General features: G+C 38.1%; 1 protein-coding gene across 2 annotated transcripts; it reads right to left on the bottom strand.

The window, feature by feature from the left end:
- Nucleotides 1-283: 283 nt before the first annotated feature.
- On the bottom strand, nt 284-6,554 carry LOC104212853 (ABSCISIC ACID-INSENSITIVE 5-like protein 6). Of its 2 annotated transcripts, none has more exons than XM_070165492.1 (5): nt 6,467-6,554; nt 2,609-3,695; nt 2,288-2,359; nt 2,180-2,209; nt 284-1,245 (listed from the first exon to the last, which is right to left on the bottom strand). In XM_070165492.1, exons 2-5 carry the CDS (start codon nt 3,665-3,667, stop codon nt 1,102-1,104), a joined length of 1,305 nt encoding a protein of 434 aa, XP_070021593.1. In that variant the 5' UTR covers nt 3,668-3,695; nt 6,467-6,554; the 3' UTR covers nt 284-1,101. The 2 variants fall into 2 exon arrangements, with proteins under 2 accessions (XP_070021593.1, XP_009760513.1); XM_009762211.2 differs by lacking the exon at nt 284-1,245 and adding an exon at nt 1,545-1,820.
- Nucleotides 6,555-21,510: the final 14,956 nt, after the last annotated feature.

Here is a 21,510-nt window from a genome sequence, read left to right as displayed (position 1 = left end):
TTTAATCCGTATAAAAAAGAATAACCTCTTTTCGTACTTGAAAACAATTTATCTTTATGCAATGATTTATAATCACACAAAATATATGAGCCTCATTTTACACCACAAGTTTAAAAATCTTCTCTCTTTTCTTAAACTCCGTGTTCAGTCAAATGGGTTCACATAAATTAAAACAGAGAGTATATATTTTTTCTTATTTATATTGTGCAATTCTCAAAAGCATTTGACAAGGATAACTTAGTAAATTATATATTGTATTTATTTTTTTCTTAAGGGGTGGAAAAAAAAAGCTAAAATGACAGTTAAAATGGGACGGATAGAGTACAAAATAAGAACCATAAACCAAAAGAAGAAAAACCACGTTGGTTCTTGTTCTCCCCTACAACAAAAAAAAGCCTCACCCCTTAATGATACCTTTCCTAGAGTTTGATCTAAAGGAAGTAAACAATTAGAAGAAATGGAATTGCTTTTTCCTTAAATCTCAGCAAGAACCTCTTTCAACACCATTCTCTCTTTTTCCTTTTCCTTTTCCTTTTTCACAAGTCATTCAATACCATTATCTTAGTATAATTAAGCTTTTGATATAATGTTGAGAGTACCTTCAGATTTCAACAACCCCACCAATTCAAGATGGAGAACAACAACAATATGTACCAACATTTGGTTGAAATTGATGAACCTGAGAATGACTTCTACCTCCCAGAATATGATGAAGAAGAAAAGGATTCCAACTTCATTTTCATCATCAACACAATCCTAAGTGGCACGGCTCGCCTCAACGTCCTCTTACCAACTGCCACAATCCTAGCATTCACCATTTTTGCACCCATACTAACCAATGATGGCCAATGCAACAAGTTTGAGCAGTATATGACCGCGATTTTCTTGATCCTATCGGCTGTTTCTTGCGTGTTTTTCTCGTTCACTGACAGCTTCAAATCAGCTAGAGGGAGACTACATTATGGGGTGGCAACATTCAGTGGCATTTGGACTTTCAATGGAAAAAGGATTAAGCCTTGTGTGCCAAGAGATTATAGACTTAGATGGTCTGATATTTTTCATGCATCACTTTCATTGATTGCTTTCCTTACCTTTGCAGCATCACACAATGATGTGCTTCACTGTTATCATTTTGTTGTTCCAAGAAAAGTCATCAATACCGTTCCACTGGTGATTGGATTTGTGATTAGTCTTCTCTTTGTGATTTTTCCTTCTAGGAGAAGAGGGATTGGGTATCCCTTCTTGCTACAAAGTGATATATAATGCAGAAAAACTGAGTTGATGTTACAAGTTTTACGTTAGTCAGACCTCTCCATATCAGTCATCCTAATAATAACAAGTCATCCTAATAATAACAACCACCAAAAAATATCGGAACAAACAAGATTGTTATAGAGATGTTTGATTGTACATGGAAAACAAGAAAATGTAATGTTCCAGAAAGACTTTTATCCTTGTGTTATGGAGTATATTTACTTCATGTGATAATCTAACTACATTCTCTTTTGCCCTGCAACTAATGTAATTCAAACAAAAAGCAGACAAAGCACAAACTTTATGCCAGAAGCTCATTTACATAATAATACATACAGTAGGACAAGCCACACTCACTTATATACATATAGCTATCAACAATATGATGAAAAAAGATCTGAATCAGATCATAATATCACATATTACAACTCCTTCGACGAATCTAACTGTTCTCTAAGGTTGTATATGCTGGGATTTGGCACCGCTAGAGTCTACCAAGGTCCTGTTAGTGTCCTTCTCAAGCATCTTAACTTATTTCCCCACGGCATATTCATCTTTTCCATTAACTGTGATTTGATAGAACAGAATAGTTAACAAGATGACCAGGGGCATTTAAACAAGCAATCAAGTTTAACTGAACACATGCATCGGTCTCACTCAGTCACATAGAACACACATTCACTTTTAAAATTGTGACGTCTTTACAGGTGATGCCATTTTCACAAGAATCAGGTAACATGATGACACCCATAGCTAGTTTCCTTGAAACTTTAATATATCTTCTGATTGTTAAGTTATGCGCTATAGGATTTAGTTTAACCTATGGTTCATATTCGTTTAACTTACGATCGCTGCATCTAGCCCATAATAAAGCAGGAAACTTAGGTAGTTATCCAATCCAGCTAGTTGTAAAAGAGGTTAGTACCTGATTTTTCTGCATCTCGATAAATTCAGCCTGCACGAAACATTGAAAAACAGCAGTTATTACAGTAACTTTAGTGTAGGTGCTGTAAATTTCAACAATTGTCAATACCTGTTTCTTGTGCAACTCTTTGTTGATTTCTTTAAGCTTCTCCACCTCAGCTTCCAACTCTAGAGTGTAAGCCTGTCATCTCGAAGTGTCATTAACAGAGTAATTCATGCAAAACCTAAATGTATAAACGTGTCTAACAATATCTCCCTTTCAGTCCCAAAATTTGCACCAGTTATATTTATGATTAAAGATTCTAAAGCTTTAGTGAAGAACATATGCACTTCCCTCAAGTCAACCTGCAAACTCAAATTTATTTGCTTCATAAAGTTATAGATAATGAATCCCTTTGTCAAGTTTTTTATTATAAACATATGAGTTCACCTGCTTCCGAGCCCTTGATCTTGCTGCGGATTCTCTGTTCTTAATCATTCTCTTACGTCTTCTTTCCACAACTTTTTCCAAAGAGTTGCATGGTCTCCTCCCTTTTCCGCCTTCAATAAATGCATAAGGTGAAGGTGAAAGAGATGATCTGTCCAGCACCTTCTTAGACATCATGTCCGGTGACAGTTGATTTCCAGGCGATCCTCGTTTTGCTGGTGTAACTCCATTACGCAATCCGGCCAAGCCTTTAGTTCCACCCTGCATGACACTTCCTTGAACAATAGTACTAGTATTTACAGAAGGACTCGACATGCTGACAGCGGGTTCCCTAGCACCCGCGTTAGCCAGTTGGACATTGGTCCCTAATTGCATAGGAGATGTGAAGGCCACATTCAGTATTTGTTGTGAAGATGTGGCACTAACCACATTCAACATGTTATTATCTTCAAATTGATTACTCAACAATCCAGGAGTTTGAGTAGGTTGCTGAAATGCTATGTTCAGACCATTGTTGTTAGTACTAGGTTGACTTAAACCACCGGTAAACCTAACATCAGTCGAGCTTCCAGTTGGTTGCATATCTTCTCGAACCACTCCTGCTCTAACTAAAAACTCCTCCAATGTCATTTCACCCAATGTAGATTGCCTCTGACCAAGATTTGGCCATTCTGTACCACTTCCATCTTTAGAACTAATTGTTGTTTCTTTCTGGAAATCTCTCCATACTTCATCCACAGTTTTCTGACTAAGCGTCCGAGGCAATGTCAAAGAACCTTGTCTTTGCAAATTCCCTCCAGTCGTATTCGCATTTCCAACGCCAGCAGCAGATGCTACAACATTAGATTCTTCAGCTGTCCAAATGTTCTTCAATAAGTCCTCCAAATTCATTGACCCAAGATCTTTTCCAAGTCCACAAGTACTCTGGAGCTCATCAAAAGTTAACGAGTATACGGAAGATTGTCTTGCCAAAGGAAAATTACCACTTCCCATTGACATCCCACCATTGCTCTCTGTCAGCGGCGTGTCAGCAAAGTTCTTGAAGTTCATGTAAGATCCCATTATTCCAGAACTCAAGAGAGATTGAAATCTGATCAAAAGTTCAATAATAACAACATTATCTCTCAATTATTAGATTTAAATGGCGCAAATCTCCCAAAATTTCAAGACTTGCAACAACAACAACAACAACAAACACATTATAATCCCACACGTGGGGTCTGGAGAGGGTAGTGTGTATGCAGAGGTTGTTTCCGATATACCCCGACTCAAGGAAAGATGAAAAGAAAGCAGTAGCAAGAAACAGTAACAACAACAAGATAACAAGAAACTATGGGTGTCTAACGGGTGGGCCGGGCCAGGCAGGGTAGAAAATTTAGTACCCATACGGGTTATGGTCCGGGCCGATTACGGGTTAGGACATACCGGGTTTAACGGGTTCGGGTTCATCCGGGTAAAAATTGGACCGTAAGGGTTACGGGTTCAAGGGGCCGGGACGGGTTAGTGTTATTTTTAATTATTTTTTTTATTTTGTATAACTATTGTAAGTTATATTAATATAAAGTAAAAATATAAAGAATACAATGAAGATGGAAAAAATTGCACTTACAAATTGTAAGTGCTACATTTATTTCAAAATTACAAAATTGAAGTTTGCATTTAACAAGTAAATTAACAAAAAAATAGTAAAACTAAATTTTCATGCATAATAAATTAATAATACTTCAAATTAATCTAACAAACTAAAACATTAAACATAAATACGTCTAATAATTTTAAAATAACACAAATTGTCTCAAATCAACTTAAATATGAATTTCCAGAGGACGCTCAAGACAACTCTTCATATGCCTCCTTAAACTGCTTAACCACAGTTCTTGCGCTTTACTTTCTGAACTTCTTCATTGTCTTCTACCACCTCAAAGCGTTTCCAAATATATGAGCGCACTCTAGAAGTACAAGGCATGATTTAACTAGAATTGAGAATTTGAGATTGAGAAATGAGAGATGAGTGAAAAACGAAGAAGAAAGTGTGCTTCTACAGCTTTATTAGGACTAGTCATGTAATGTTGGTTTATTTTTTTTAAGCATTATTAAGGGGACCAAACAATCAAACATTTTCAAGCAAGCATTTTCTGGTGTCTCTCCCCCTCGACGCCGCATCATTGTAATCATCATTTTCAGTTATCAATAAAATCATCATCATTCAAAACCCAATTCTCTCTCAGCTTCCGCAATTGCTCATGACATTGGTTTTCCCGCACGGCACTGACAATCTAGTCTAGCGTGCGGAGGAGACCTCATTGGCGGACAACAATCGCACTGACATCGGTTGCTTAGCCTTACGTGCCCTTCCAAAGAACATCAGGAAGGCGTTGCGGGGTGTATTTATAGTTTTTCAAAAGGGTGTTAATTTAAAAAAAAAAATGGGCTATTTGTGCAATTCAGCCGTTGGGCAACGGCCATAACGGGAAATGGACCGTTGCCAACTGTCAGATTTAGGCCCACAAGTAAAAAAAAAAATAAAAAAAAAATTAGTTACCGCTATACCGGTCTGGGCCGGTCCGGGCCGGTTAACCGGATGAATTGCGTTGACCGAGTTTTACCGGTCCGATTAACCGGTTGTCAAAACATGAACAGACCAAATCCCCTACCCCTTTAACCCAGCCCCACCCGGCCCCTTGTACTGGTCAGGGCCGGTTCCAGTTTCAACCGGACACAAAATATCGAGACTTATGTTTCATTATAAATGATTTATATGGAGGATTAGAAATCCAAACTCACACAGAAAATTCATTGACAAATTGAAGTACAACAAAGAAAGATGCAACCTTTATATTCTTACTTCACTATAGCTTTGAAAAAATTGAAAAGTAGCAGTAAAGAAAATAGAGCTATATGTACAGATCATGGTTCAAGATCAAAAGTCGATTAAAGAATCAACTTCAATCTCAAACTCATTCACCCAATATCAGCTACAAATGAAAAACACTCCATAATTAAAACAAACAGCATTTATATGATCACAGCCAATTATCTCGATTTATTAGTCTTCTTCAAACTAATTTTGAATCCAGAAAGAAAAACTCAATCAGTTAAATAAATAATACTAACACATTATTCTAAACTTCAAAAAGAAATCAAAACCAAAGGATAATTGAGAAAAAGTTTTGATCTTTATTGTTACTTGTCTCAAAAGTAAAAAAGGCTTGATCTTTATTAGGATTGCTGTTAGCAGTATCAGATAAAAGAATATTAGCATAGAAAGACAAAAGAAGATGTAAAAAATCCAAAAATGAGCTAAAACAATTTTCAAGAAATGTCCAAAAAGGAATACCCATTACTACAACACAGCTATAATCTGAAAAACAAATCAAAATCAAAACAAGATCAAGAAAAAAGGTTTGATCTTTATTAGGTAATTCTTAGGAAAACAAACAATAGAATATGTGAAAAAGTAAGTTCATTTAAATCCAATGAGCTAGTTTTTTCTCAAGAAAATTCCTAAAAGGAATACCCAATTACTACAAGAACATTCTAGTTTAAAAAGTTAATCAAAATCAGAAAATAATCTAGAAAAAGTTTATGAACTTTATTAATATGTGAAAAAGCAAGCTCATTTAAAACCCAAAACAAAAAAAAATAAAAAGAAATAAAAAAAGGAACTTCAAGAGATGCCCAGTAAAAGAGATAAGAATACCCAATTACTACAAAAATATTTTAGTTTAAGAAATTAATCAAAATCAGAAATAATGAAGAAAAAGCTTTTAATCTTTATTAAGTTTGTTCTTAGCAGAAGCAGACAAAAGAAGATAGTGAGGAAAATTGAAGAGAAAGTAACAGTACAAACAGAATTTTTACCTTTTTGACAGAAGGAAAGATATAGAAAGAGAGCAAGCGTGTCGATCCCTTCTTCTTTCGCTAGCTTTAAGGCTTGGTGGAATCGACAAGTGTCTCTCTTCTTTTAAACTGCATTTTCTCACCTTTTTATTTTTTTTTAAAAAAGAGATGTAGTGGATGATCAACACGTGGACCAATTAGAGACGGTATCTTTCCCAGCGAGTTCAAGTTTTAAGGTTTACGTATTGAACCCGTTATATTTTAAAGTTATGAGTTCATATCTATTATTTTTATATTTAAATTTTTCACTTAGCTTCGAAAGTTATGAGTTCAATTGAACCCGTCATCAACACTCTACATCTGCCTCTGATTGTGCCAATAGAAAGGTAACCTTGAAGCAATGGTAAAATTGTTTCGTGTGACCTATAGGTCATGAATTCGAGCGTAATAATATTTGCGTCAGGATATATTATTTACATCATCCCTTCAAGAGTGCCGGTTTTTTCAGACCTTATGCCAATGCGGGATGTTTTAGCTACCAGATTGCTTTTTTTATTTATTTAATTGTGTAGCCAATGAAATTGTGGAAAGTGGAAGGATCTGGACCATTTGTAAATGGTTTCCGACATTGAAGTAGATGGCGTTTGTTGATTTGTTGTTTTTTTGTTTTGTGCTTTTGTCTTAAAGAAAAGAGAGAGAGAGAGCACGCAAGCGGTAAGCGGAGAGTGCGGCGACAGAATGAAATGGGGCTTGAGCGTGCGCTCATCTAAACTGTGGGGACTCGAGTGGGGGTGGGTTAGGTCAGATCTGGTTTCTTAATCCTCCTCGTTTAAAAGGTGGCCATATTATATAGTAATCTACACAGTTTTCCGATAGATAATTAAAAAATAGCCAACGCTTATAAATTTATTAAAAAATAGTCATTATTTTCCTGAAATACGGAAAGTTCAAACATAATATGCTGGATTATGGAGTTTATGCGTATAAACTTTAAGCCTATTATGTTGGAACTCCGGCACACAGAAAGTTCCAGCATAATATGCTGGATTATAGAGCTCCTACATATAAACTTCCTTCATATTATGTTGGAACTCCGGCACATTATGAAATTCCAGCATATTATGCTGGAATCTTATATGTAAAAAATTCAAACTCCGGTATATTATGTTGGAATTTTCTGAATTTTTTTGGATTTTTTGTTCAGATTTTATCTTTACATGAAAAAATGGCTAAATTTCAATTGTTGTTGAAACTATGGCTATTTTATTAATTACCAGTTATAAATCTGGCTATTTCTGAATTTTTTCCTATTATATAGTATATGTTAAATTCCTATTTAAGAGTTTCAATTTTCAAATGATATATATTTGAAAACAAAATATTTATTTTCTTTTCTAATTAAAGGCGTAAATAAATGGCAGAGACTTTTGGAGTTTGAGTACAAGATAGACCATGACTTGTTGTTCCAAAGTCCTTAACATTCATATTATCTGGAAAAGATCCATAAACCCATTACTATGTCACACGTCACACGTCTTAATGGTGTCAATCATCATGATTATATATAATCATAATATTATATTATAGCACATAGTTTTTAAATAGAGACAAATCTAAAATTTAAAGTTTACGAATTTCTAAATCGACATCAAGATAATATACAATAGTAATTAATTTATAATTAAATATTTATAAAAAATTTAATAAAATTTGAAATATATATAGCACTGGACAAAATCTATTGCGCTTTTGTAAACCAATAAATTTTGCTCTGAATCCGTCGCTGCTTTCAATTAAGAGGTAGTAATTCATACCATACCAACCAAAAAATGTGGAGCCAATAAAGTATATACTCCCTCCGGTCCACTTTAATAAATTTTTTGGCTGATTTCACACATATCAAGGAATTCACTTTTTAATATTAATTAACAATAAAATTAACCATATTAACTTTACTTTGTTTATTGAAAATATAAATAATAATCTTAGGCTTTTTACTCTAATGTCAACTTTGAAAAAAAGAAGTTAATTCCTTTTTGGTATCTGAAAAAATTCAAATATTATGGACTACAAAAAAATTAAAAATTAATTAAAGTGAATCGGACGGAGCAAGAGGGAGAAAAAATGGAAGAGGAGGAAACACTGGGGCTATTGCAACATAGACTAGGCAGGAGCTCGAATGCACCACAAGGAAGAACCTTAGGAAATACTGCTACTGCTACTCATTTGTTTTACTTCTTCGACACTCAATAGACTTTTGTTTTGTAGCATTTGAATCATTGAATGGTTAACTTGACAAGAAATTCTTTTTAAGAATTGAAACCGTAGAAACATTTTGGTCCCTTAGTGATGTGCTTATAAAATAGTTTTCGAGTAAATTAAAGTAGAGAATATCTCGCGGAATCAACTCTTAAATGGTAGACTTCAGCATTAATAAAAAAAACATTTAGGAAAACTAATTATGATAATAAACATCATTCTTTCTTAGTTTAAGCTTACTTTTCTGACCCAATTTCGTTCTGCTAGTTGACTCGAGTCTATCCCTGATGTCAACTTGAACTAATAATACGTAAATATAACTTGGAAGAAATTTAGTGGTGAATATTACAATAAAACAAAAGTTGATCTAACCTTATCTTGTTGATAGTAGATAATAGTATTATGTCACAAACTATCAAACTAAAATCTTGAATTCGTTCTGTGATGATCATATATAGGTGCAGCCAGATTTTGATCGTCTTTGGTGTTTAATACGACAACAACAACAACCCAGTATAATCCCACTTAGTGGGGTCTGGGAAGGGTAGTGTGTACGCAAATCTTACCCTTACCCTAGGGTAGAGAGACTGTTTCCAAATAGACCCCCGACATCCTTCCCTCCAAAAACTTCTCACCTTGCTCTTGGGGAGACTCGAACTCACAACCTCTCGGTTGGAAGTGGGGTTGCTTACCATCAGAGCAACCCTCCAAGAATTTCCCGTCTTTGGTGTTTAATGTGGTTGAGAAACAGGTACAAGTATAGGTAGACATAGCAAACCTCTCCATCCCCTCTTATAAAAAAAACTACATTATTAAATTGTTGACGTGCAAATATCTATCACTCTATTCAAAGATATATTAAAAAATCTTATCAACTCCCAAAGAGAGAACATGCCAATATCCCTTCTGCGGCTCCTTTTTTTTAATATTATTTTTCATTATTTTTTTGTTTGTTTGTGCTAAAGGAAAAGAGGAGTGATTGGTTTCAATGTATTTGGGTTAGAAAACTTGACTTTGTTGGCCAATGCCTTTAAATTAAAGTTCACTAGTAGTCGTCTCTCCCTGCCGACTCATTACTCTCTCTTTTTCACGTCCAATTAATTAATTCCACTCTCCCTTCATCCAAATTATTTTAAAAAGAAAAGAAGAAAATAAGGAATCATTCACTTCACTGTTTTCAAAATTGACAGTTATATAATGAAGTTATAGAAAATCCAATAAGTAAAATATTTAAGTGATTATGCGCCTACAATTTGATACTAGCAGAACTATTTTTTATAGTATCATTGACACATATAAGGCAAAATGATAGTAACCAGTTAATGATGATGGATTCTTGCTAAGAGATCCTCATTTAAGCAATTAGATTATGACTTATTATGTGTATTACAATTTACAGGTATAAATTTTTGTTCTGTTTAAGGTACCCCTCACTTTGATTCAAATAAAAACAACTGTCATTTATTTGGTGAGAGATTTCAAATTATATTGCATGGCATGTTACTTGTTAGAAGTTAGAACAATATCATTCTGTCCTCCCTTTTCTGTAGTTTCATTTTTCGTCACATAAACCAATTTTTTAAGTACCAGTGGGATTCACATCCTAAATTCCAGCTGGTCCAATTCTTTTTGAATTTATGAGACGAGATCTAGCCTCTTTGCTAAAACAATTAGGCTGATAGCCTGTTTGGCCAAAAGTGCTTTTTTTTTTTTTTGCCAAAAGCACTTTTGGTAAAAAATTGAGGTGTTTGGCCAAGCTTTTAGAAGGAAAAAAAAAGTGTTTTTGAGGAGATTTGAAAAAGCATAAAAAAATAGCTTCTCTCCAAAAACACTTTTTTGAGGAGCACTTTTGAGAAAAATGTTGGAATTTGGACTTACGTTAATTGGTTATAGCCTAAAAGGATAGTGACATGGTCTAAGTGGTGGATAAATAAAAGGCCTAATATTAAATATGTGTGTGTGAATAAGTACGACCCAATAACTATTGGTCTGTGATGGGTAGACACTTCTTTATAAATAGAGGTCAACCCCCCTTTCCCTAGCTATTAGAAAACCCTAGCGTATTCTGCCTCTTGAATACGTGGTAATAGTAGACATCCCATCAATCAAGTTCTCCGGGTTGTGAGTGCGCATAGCTAGTGGATTGTGGAAGTTGGTCTCAGGCTTAATCGTTGTTTGTTGTCGCTGCTGAATACATGGAGTTTAACGGTACGCTTGCTTAGACTCTAACTCTAGATTGATTGCTTAGACTCTACACTTAGAAGCAGTTTTTTAAAGTTTGGCCAAACACTAATTGCTGCTTAGAAGTGCTTTTCAAACTAATTAGCCAAACACAAAACGCTTCTCACCAAAAGTACTTTTGAGAAAAGTACTTTTGAAAAAAAAAAAACTTCTCAAAATAAGTTGATATTTACAGCTCGGCGAAACGGCCTATTACTCTCAGAGGCATTTGGGTTATTATCCTTGAGTGATCCAAAGAACCACGTTTGGACTGGCGTTTCAATGTGTGGTGCATAGGTTCCACCATAGATAATTTATACCACAATCGCAAATTAGTTGAGTTAATTACTTTATATGAACTATTTACATTTCCATTATCTTGCTTTATTTAAGTCCAAGTATTCAAAAACTTCGTACTAAATGTACTATTTGTCTACTTCGATCATCTAGCTGCTCTTTCTAGGAGACAACTTAGATCAAGTGACTCTTGTGAACAGAGACGAATCCAAAATTTTAAACTTATGAGTTCCTACAACAATCTCAAGTTAATTTACATGATAACTGGACCAACGAACTGGGTTCCAAGCTAAATATTCTTATACTTTTAATAATTTTTTTAGTACAAATATAGTGTCTGTCACACCTCCTTTTTGCGCGCCCGTCCCCGATGGGTTAGATGCGCGGGTGGAGTTTTTCCAATTTAAGTGACAATATTCGAAAATGGGATTATTTATTTAATTCAGAGTCGCCACTTGGGAAAGGTTTGGCTTTTGGTGTCCCAAGTCACCGGTTTATCTTGAATCCCAAATCGAGGAGATTTTCGACTTTTCCAAATGAAGTCTGCGAACCAGAAATTCTAAGTAAGGAATTCTGTTGACCCGAGGGAAGGTGTTAGGCACCCTCGAATCCCGTGGTTCTAGCACGGTCGCTTAAATTGTTATAATGGCTAAATATCTGATTTAAATACATGTTGTGACTTATGTGCTTTTATTAAGTTTAAACCGCTTTTATTATTATCATTTATTTTTATAGAATTGCAACGTCGTGAAAATGCATCTCGAACCACGTCACAATCAATGCACCCGTGGTCGTCGACACATTTTGACTCCGTTGAGATTCGGATTTGGGTCACATCAATGTGCACCCGAATTTAAGAATATGATTTAATTAAGCCGCGCCTACGGAATCTAACGCGTTATTATTTTGTAGAAGGCCATGAAATTTATTAAATGGCATATCCTGAATTCTAAATAATTATCATGGTTATTTATTGAGGGCCCCGCAATTTTGCATCTTTATTTGGCGAGGCTCATCTCTATTTTAGAAAGGATATCCTAAAGAGACTACATTTTTAATGTGTTTGTCTCTAAAATAGAAGAAAAGATGCATGCTAATACAATTGTATGCTTTGGCCGAATTAAGATTTTAGTTAATCGTCTGATTAATTATTTACAGAATGAAGAGACGTTGTACCTCATGAAACATGCTTTTAACTTGATAGAAGAATTATATACGAGATTGATGAAATGCTACGACTGCTGCAAGAGCTCCCTAACCCTAACTTATTTAGGCAAGATTAATTAAAACTACTTATTAGAAAAATGCGACTAATGATATTTGAAACTCATCCTATAAACTGCCTAATGAAACTGAAAACTCAAGAATCTGAAACTGCATTATCTTTAGCTAGACTTAAAACAGCCATTTGCCCTTACATATTTAAAGCATGCTGAAAGAGCGAGTTTAAGTTAACAACTGTATTGAATAGTTGCACGTTTCATGAATTGTATTTACATCTTGTATGCTTCTAAACGAATAAAATGTCGCAGTTTCAGATGGGCATAGACTTTAATTAATTACAACCTTACTAATGTATCTCTATTAGGCTAACGGACTAGAAAACTTACATATCTTAACAACATTTATATAAAAATTTGTAAGCAATGCAACAGATGATTATAACATCCTTCAGATCTTTCGATTCAAACTTTTATTGCAACATCAGACAGATTCGAAATGTGTACCTGAGGAAATGCTTACAATGAAGAAAGTAGGGCAGTCAGTTGAGCAATAGAAGTGATACCAAACAGCAGCAGTAACAGTAGGTACCGATAGAACAAAATCCCAGTGCAAAAGACCAGTAAAGCCAATGGAGGAAGGGTAGAATGAAACAAATTCCCAGTAGTATGGAATAAGAGATCCAGGCAATCCAATTCCAGAAGAAACAAACAATACAAATCCAAACAATAGACTTAGCCGACACTTGAAAGAAGACAGAACTGATTTGGACAGTTTGAACAAAACTGAGAATCGAACAAATAGTAGGAAGGAGACAATTTCTGATCTTTGCGATATCCCTTTCCCTATCTTTCTTTTCAAGTTCGAATGTCAATCCTCAGTTTTGAAATCTATTTGGGTTATCAAAAAGAATTCTTTTCCAGTTTCTGTTTTCGGAATTTGAACTCTCAGGTGTTCCCTCTCAGTGTCTCTCTCTATCTCTGTAGACTCTCTCTGTATGTATTTCAACTCTCTTTCTCTAATCTCTCCACTGTGTGTGTCTATTTTCTATCAGCTTTCAAAGTCTAGAGTGTGTATTTTCTTTCCCCTCTCTTCTCTTCTCTCTTCCAGCCTATCAGATGCCCTCTATGTCTGTCTGTCCCCCTCTATCTCTTAATGTGCCTCCCTTTTATAAGCCTCAACATCAAACCTTTTACAGCCTGTTAAATTAATCAGATACCCCTCCCATGTGCCCATCTCTTTTCAGTTTCCACTCAGCTATTTAAGTATTAATCCCATGACATTCCCTTGGCAGGCTTTAACTTTTAGCAATGTTTTATTATTTCTGAAACTTACAACAGAATATGGGCAGCAGGATGTAGTCTGACAGCACATGCTGTCAAACTATTTTTAAATCAAACAAAAGCCTTTATGCACATGTTGTGCACAAATGCACATGTTGTGCACAAGTGCACATGCCCTCCAATTCTGACTGCAACTAAACAAAACCAAACCTTTTATACTTCTGATTCAGATTAACAAACTATAAGTAGCTGAATTCAATTCCTAACTGATTCAACAATGCTAAACAGAAGCAGATCAATTTGTATGTTGTTCAAACATCTGAAACTAATTGACGACATATGTCGACTCGACTATACTAGTTATAACTCATACAATCGTAACCTAAAATCAGACATTTAACAGTATCGAACACATGATTCGGATTGCACTGACTAAGCAAAATTACATGGGAGGAATCAGTTGGTCAGTTCACCTTTGAAATTCAATTAATTGCACAGCAAATACATACAAATTATCAGAACAATTAGAAGAAAGACTCAATCAAACAACAAAGGTTCAGGCGAGGTGGACAGGGCACAGTTGATAAAATTCAAAGACACAAAATCAAAACAAACATGAACAAACTTTTAGCCAATCACATGGACTAAACAGAAATAAGAAAAGAAAAAGCAAGACTCACCTCATATCTTTGAAAAATCAAAAGATTCCAACTCGGATTCGGACAGACCTTTCTTAAGGCTGAACGGGCTTTAATCGAAGTGTTTCTCAGATGAGAAACACTTCGATTAAGGTCCATTAGACCTTAATCCTTTGGTTTGAACGGATATGGACCAGTGACGAGGACCTTTAAAGTTCCAAAAAATTAGATCCAGGATTCGGGCTTCCCTGGTCAGATTCGGACCAAACCAAGTATGGTTTGGTCACGAGGGGGTCTGGGGAGTGTCTGGTATGAATTTGAAGCAGATCGGTGTAGATCAGGTTCCGACTCGAATCTTCAAATGAAGATTCGAGAAGGTGGGATAAGATTCGAAGCATGGGGTTGATAGATTTGGGTTCAGGATGGCATGGGGGTTCTATGGTGTTCAGGGGAAGGTCACCGGCGTTCATGCCGCCGGCTTCCATGGTGAAGGATACAGGGGCGGCTCTAGGGTTTGATGGGGGATGAGGTTGAAGACGGAGGCCGGGGTATTGGATAGGGGGGTAGGGTATGTTAAGGGCTTATATATGGAATGAGTAGGCGGATCTCGACCGTTAGATCAATTTAAATCTACGGTCTGGATCTGATGGCTTAAGTGGAACGGTGTCGTTTCGAGGGTAAGGGGTTTGGGTTGGTCCGGGTGGAAACGGGTCGGGTTTGTTGGTGGGTTACGGGGAATGTGATCTTGGCCGTTGATCAATTTGAGATCAACGGCCCAGATCAGACTGCAGTAAAACGGTGTCGTTTGGAAGGCCCCCTGAGGCCAGCTGGTCTGGACCGGGTTTGGGCTGATTTTGTTTTGGGCCAATTTATTTAATAAATTGGCCCAATCCGGAAGAAGAAAGGGCCCTTTTCTCTTTTTTTTTTATTTATTATTTTTATTTCTTTTCTTATTTATTTTAAAAACAAAACAAAGCCAAAAAATCAAATTAAAATTAAATACACACTCAATACAATTATTTGCACACACACTAAAGATATTTCAAACAGGTAAAATCAAACAAAACAAAATTACGGACAAAGGGGCATGTTTATGCCTTTCTATGTTGCGGTTCAGATTATGCATGACACGTACACATTTATTTTTTTGAATTTTGTTTTAATAAAGTAAATAAATAAAAATGGGCCAAAGTCGCAAATAAATCAACAAAGTGCCGTACAGAAATCCAAAATTGTACAGCAGGACCAATTTTTATTCTCTTGGAGCGACTGTCGCGCAAAAACAAAAATCACGTGCTCACAGCTGCCCCTCTTTGTTCGGAAACACGAAGAGTTTTCGTGCAAAGATAAAGTGAGCGTGTATGAGCGATTTTTGCCTATGGACCACTCCGTATGAAGCATGTTTTTTTTTTGAAAGATCTGACCGAATCTTGCTTCAAAGATTTCCTACATATCCTGGGCTAAACAGGAATCAGGTCAATGTAGTTCGAAAAGTTTTGGTAGCTGGGACTACCATGAGACTGTAATGCTTGCTGCTACTGCTGCTGCTGTTGTCACTGCTACGTTACTGACCGCCTTATTACAACCAAATGGAAATTGGAAACTGAGCTAACTACTTGTGTGTATGTCAACTGCTAGTTACAAGATTCTTATCTATGATTATTTTACGACTTGATCTTGGGTCTTAGCTGATTCTGCTTGTAGACTCCGATCTGAATCTTGATGCTTACGAGTTGTGGTGACCTGTTTAATCTCTGGGATACTGAGTGAGGCGCGATTGGCAGGGTTCAAGACCTCAATTAAATGCTGGAGTCAATCCGCCTTCCATTTACTCCGAATCTTGGGACATCTCTTTTTCTTCTTTGATTCTGAGTTGAGACTCATTTCGTGGGTCATTTCGATCCGTGTGGCTCGAGGTTAGACCTGCGGGGAAAAAAAACAAACAAACGAACGAAATTTTCTGCCCCAGTTTCACTAGGAAAATTTCGTTAATTATTCACCAGGAAGTTCATAAAATTGATGAAAGAGGATATGCATGCTCAGTTCAGGGCTGGAGCCCTAACACCGGCTAGCTGGGGAGAGGTTCGGTTTGGGGTTTAAAACCCTAACGCCGATCAAAGGAAAATTCAGTTTAGGGTTTAAAACCCTAATGCTGATTGCATGGAAAAGCTCAGTTTAGGGTTTAAAACCCTAATGCTGGCTGAAAGGAAAAAGTTCAGTTTAGGGTTTAAAACCCTAATGCTGACTAAAAGGAAAATTCAGTTTAGGGTTTTAAAACCCTAATGCTGACTAAAAGGAAAATTCAGTTTAGGGTTTTAAAACCCTAATGCTGATTGCATGGAAAAGCTCAGTTTAGAGTTTAAAACTCTAATGCTGGCTGAAAGGACAAAGTTCAGTTTAGGGTTTAAAACCCTAATGCTGATTACATGAAAAAGAGTTCTCGGGTTATGCCGAAAAGATTCATCGAGTCATGCTGGGAGGATTCATCAGGTTATGCCGGGAGATTCATCGGGTTATGCCGGGAAGATTTATCGGATTATGCCGAAAAGATTCATCGGGTTATGCCGGGAGGATTTATCGGGTTATGCCAAGGGGATTCATCGGATTATGCCGAGAAGATTCATCGGGTTATGCCGGGAAGATTCATCGGGTTATGCCGGGAGGATTCATCGGGTTATGCCGGGAGGATTCATCGGGTTATGCCGGGAGGATTCATCGGGTTATGCCGAGGGGATTCATCGGGTTATGCCGGGAAGGTTTATCGGGTTATGCCGAAAAGATTCATCGGGTTATGCCGGGAAGATTTATCGGGTTATGCCAAGGGGATTCATCGGATTATGCCGAGAAGATTCATCGGGTTATGCCGGGAGGATTCATCGGGTTATGCCGGGAGGATTCATCGGGTTATGCCGGGAGGATTCATCGGGTTATGCCGGGAGGATTCATCGGGTTATGCCGGGAAGGTTTATCGGGTTACGCCGAGGGGATTCATCGGGTTATGCCGGGAAGGTTTATCGGGTTATGCCGAAAAGATTCATCGGGTTATGCCGGGAAGATTCATCGGGTTATGCCGGGAGATTCATCGGGTTATGCCCGGGGGATTTATCGGGTTATGCCGGGAAGATTCATCGGGTTATGCCGGGAGGATTCATCGAGTTATGCCGGGAAGATTCATCGGGTTATGCCGGGAGATTCATCGGGTTATGCCCGGGGGATTTATCGGGTTATGCCGGGAAGATTCATCGGGTTATGCCGGGAGGATTCATCGGGTTATGCCGGGAGGATTCATCGGGTTATGCCGGGAGGATTCATCGGGTTATGCCGGGAGGATTCATCGGATTATGCCGGGAAGATTCATCGGGTTATGCCGGGAAGATTCATCGGGTTATGCCGGGAAGATTCATCGGGTTATGCCGGGAAGATTCATCGGGTTATGCCGGGGGGATTTATCGGATTATGCCGAAAAGATTCATCGGGTTATGCCGGGAAGATTTGGGTAGATAAAGCCCCTTGGGTTATGCCAGGGAGATCCATGGTTTTCAATCAAAATGCATGAAAAAAAATATTACCTTTGGCCGTTTTCTGCTGCAAGGTTGTTTCAATGCTTGCGCGCTTTATCTCTTTTGGGCTACACCTGCTTCTTGCACAGCTGCTTTGTGTCGCACCTGTCTCAATTTTCCTAAACAAAGAAAGATTATTAGTTTGAAAACGGCGGTTGGTTTGGGGGCCTTGACTGTTCCAATTGCTTTGTCTTGGCCCAATTCTTGTTGAGAAACTCTGCTATTGATTGGATTTCACATGTGAAAACTCTTGGACTACTCAGACTTGCGTTTCCAGATTTTATGATGATTTGCCTTATAAGGCTTTGGCTTTTCTGTCCCTTTCTGCTTGGGGATTTTGGTGGGGATTTTATCAGGGAGACTCTGTGGGGATTTTTTTTTTTGTAGCAAACTTGTTGGGGATGTGCTGGGGTGGACTTCTTTGGGGAATTGTACAAGGGATAGCTTATGGGGATTTGTCGGTTTTGGAAGCAAATTAACTATCATGGCCAGTCGGGATGGGACTGACACGCCACCGAGGTTGTACATTTTATTCGACTCTCGCCAAACGGGGCCCTGTAAAACCGGTCCTGCCACCTTTATTTGCGATTACTACGGAATTAAGAGTTAGTTGAAAAAGAACTCAAAGAAAACCATGTAAAGGAGAACATATGAGTTTAAAGAGAAACGCCCCTTTCGGGGAGAAAAGAGGGACTTATCTGGAGTGTATGCCAGTTTCAAACTGACATGACATGCCTTTTGGACTGGATGCCCGACCTCCGAGAACTTGCATTTCCTCATGAATCAAAACAGATCTATATATTTTTTCAAAAACCCGGGAACCTTGCCATGACTTTCTGAGGTGGAATCATCTTTTTGGCCGACAACGCCCTTTGCGGGTTTTCGCTAGTCGACCTCTCTCATTTCTCTTCTTACTGTCGCCTGCTAGTACTCCTTGCGAGTTTTTACTAAACAAGCTCTCTCATTTCAATTTCTCTTCTCTCGTCGCCTCACGGTGCCCAAAGGTTTTCACCGACAAGACTCTCTCATCTTTATTCTCCTCATTTTGTTGTATCGGACCCAAATAATTCCATCTTCCTATTTTGAAATGCTTTGCTGATTGATCAGAAGGACTTAAAAAAAGGTTTGGGGTGAAAAGAATTTGGATTGAACTACAACTTTGGAACTTTTGGGTGGGATCATTGCTGAATCGTTATAACTTCCGCCTCAGTTTTATTTTCGGGGGAATTCCTGGATTTTATTGTTGGTGTGACTGAACCCCAAGGAGAGGTTGCCTACGTATCCCTTCGGAATCAAGTCAAACGTAGTTCAGGCACACTTTTGTTTTTTTTTGGATTTATGTTTTTTTTTTGTTTTTTTTTTGTTTTTTTTTTGGTTTTTGTTTTTGTTTTTTTTTTCTTTTTCATTTTATTTTCAATAATATTTTCAGGTTCCAAAGAGGGTAATCAAAGAAGAGTAACCAGCTCAAATGGGTTTTGCAAAGGGTTGATAGTGTTTGGGTAGCGAGAATGAAAGCCTTCGTCATCTCAAACTGTGCAAAGATACCGCCAGAGTGATTTAGACATATCACCGCACCTGCTTTCCAAGCAAGGCTGACGTCGTTTCTTTCGACGTCGCCCAGATACAAATGCTCCATTTGGTAACGTTCTTCAATGACGTATGGACCATTCTTTCTGGGTATAATTGCCCGTGACAAACCGCAGTTATTAAGGTTATCATTCTGTACGGGTCTAAACCCATTTACTACTCTCAAATTCTGCTTTAGTGACGGACATTTTCCAAACCATGAACCAATTTTCTTTAGTTGTTCCTACTTTCAAATTCTTTATATCTCAAATTTTGACTCATTATTTGAAGTCTGATCGGAGTTCTCGTGATCCGGGCATGAAGTCCGCAAACATGTCATGTTATTTAAAGCTGCATTTATCAGAATTGAAGAGAACACAAAAGAAAACATAGAAGAAGAAAGTGAGTAATCAAGCATGATTTCATTTCTTGGCATTTTGGGGAAGATAAGGAAAAAGGTCGACATTCAGGAAATTAAAAACATGAAACTGAAGAAAAACATCTGAGTCACCCTCGGGGGTTACTCGTGATGCAGAGAAAGTGGCAAGACAGGTTCATTAGGACTTCCGTTTGATCAAGAATGGTGTAGCCTTCTAGTTTTGAAGCTTGGTGCTTGGCCCCATGTACGATACTTCAACGGTGCTAGTGCCCTCTCCTGGCTGGACCATGTGCATTTCGCATAGCTTTTCCCTTGTTGCCTCACATATTTCCTCACTTTCGTCGAGCGGGGACACCTTATCATCTTCCTCTTTGTTGTATTTTGGCTCCTGTGGTATGCGTCCGACAAACACTGGCTCGTTCGGCCGAGGTGTTTTGACCGTCCCCCATACCATGGAGGCCTGCTTGAATACATCACTTATTCCTTTTTCTTGTTCCGGAGTTACCCTGGGTCCCTTTTCTGTATCAGCAATAGCAATTATGGCTTTCAGTGCCAGATCGACTTCCTCGTCTTCACAAATCATCCCAACTATCGGCCCGTTGTCGTGGGCGGGCAACGGATTATTGGTCACATTTGGGATATCCTCGTCTCTCAACACAATCTTCCCTTGGTCTAACAGATTCTCCACAGCTTGTTTCAATGTCCAACAGTCGTTGGTGTCGTGCCCTTCTACCCCTGAATGGTATGCACATCTGACACCCCGCTGATATGATGGTGATCCCGGGTTCTGCCCGTTCGGTGGTATGGGCTGCAACAAATTCATTTGGACAAGTTTAGGGAATAGGGTGGAATAGGGTTCACCGATTGGTGTGTAGTTGGGTCTCCTGGGTGGTTCCCGAGGAAATTATTTGGAGGAGGTCGAGGATTGTAGTGGTTTTGGTGAGGAGGCTGATTCCTAGGATGTGGGGCCTGCCCCCGATTGACTGGTTGTGACTGCTGGATATAAGGCTGGGTGCTCATGACCATGTAGGGTTGAGGAGCGTAGGTCGCATTTTGGTGGGGGAAATAATGTTGCGAGGTTCTTTCCGAAGAACAAAACCCGGGATTATGATATTCTCCCACCTCTGCCACTGTCATGGACGTTTCCTCTTTTTTCTTCCCTCTTGCCATTCCTCCAGACCCGCTTTGGACGGCTTGGGAGGTTGCCCTTATGGCTGCCTGACTCAAAATTCTTCCCGTTTTCAAACCGTTCTCCACCATCTCTCCAATCTTAATCGCTTCTGCGAAAGGCTTTCCCATGGCCGACATCATGTTTTGGAAATAGTCGGACTCTTGAGCCTGGAGAAAAGTAGTGACCATCTCTATCTCGTCCATGGAAGGTTTTACCCTTGACGCTTGCTCACGCCATTTGATGGCGTATTCTCTGAAACTTTCCGAGGGTTTCTTCTTTAAGTTTGACAAAGCATTTCTGTCTGGTGCGATGTCAATATTATATTGAAACTGCCCTACGAAGTCTCTAGCAAGATCATCCCATATATGCCAGCGAGATATGTCCTGGTCCATATACCATTCCGAAGCGACTCCCACCAAACTTTCTCCAAAATATGCCATTAGCAGTTCTTGTTTTCCGCCGGCTCCCCGC

This window comes from Nicotiana sylvestris, chromosome 12 (genome assembly GCF_000393655.2).
Source record: "Nicotiana sylvestris chromosome 12, ASM39365v2, whole genome shotgun sequence".
In the NCBI taxonomy this organism is placed as follows: Eukaryota; Viridiplantae; Streptophyta; class Magnoliopsida; order Solanales; family Solanaceae; genus Nicotiana; species Nicotiana sylvestris.
The sequence above is the reverse complement of the archived record's forward strand: the minus strand, read 5'-3'. Positions and strand labels throughout refer to the sequence as shown.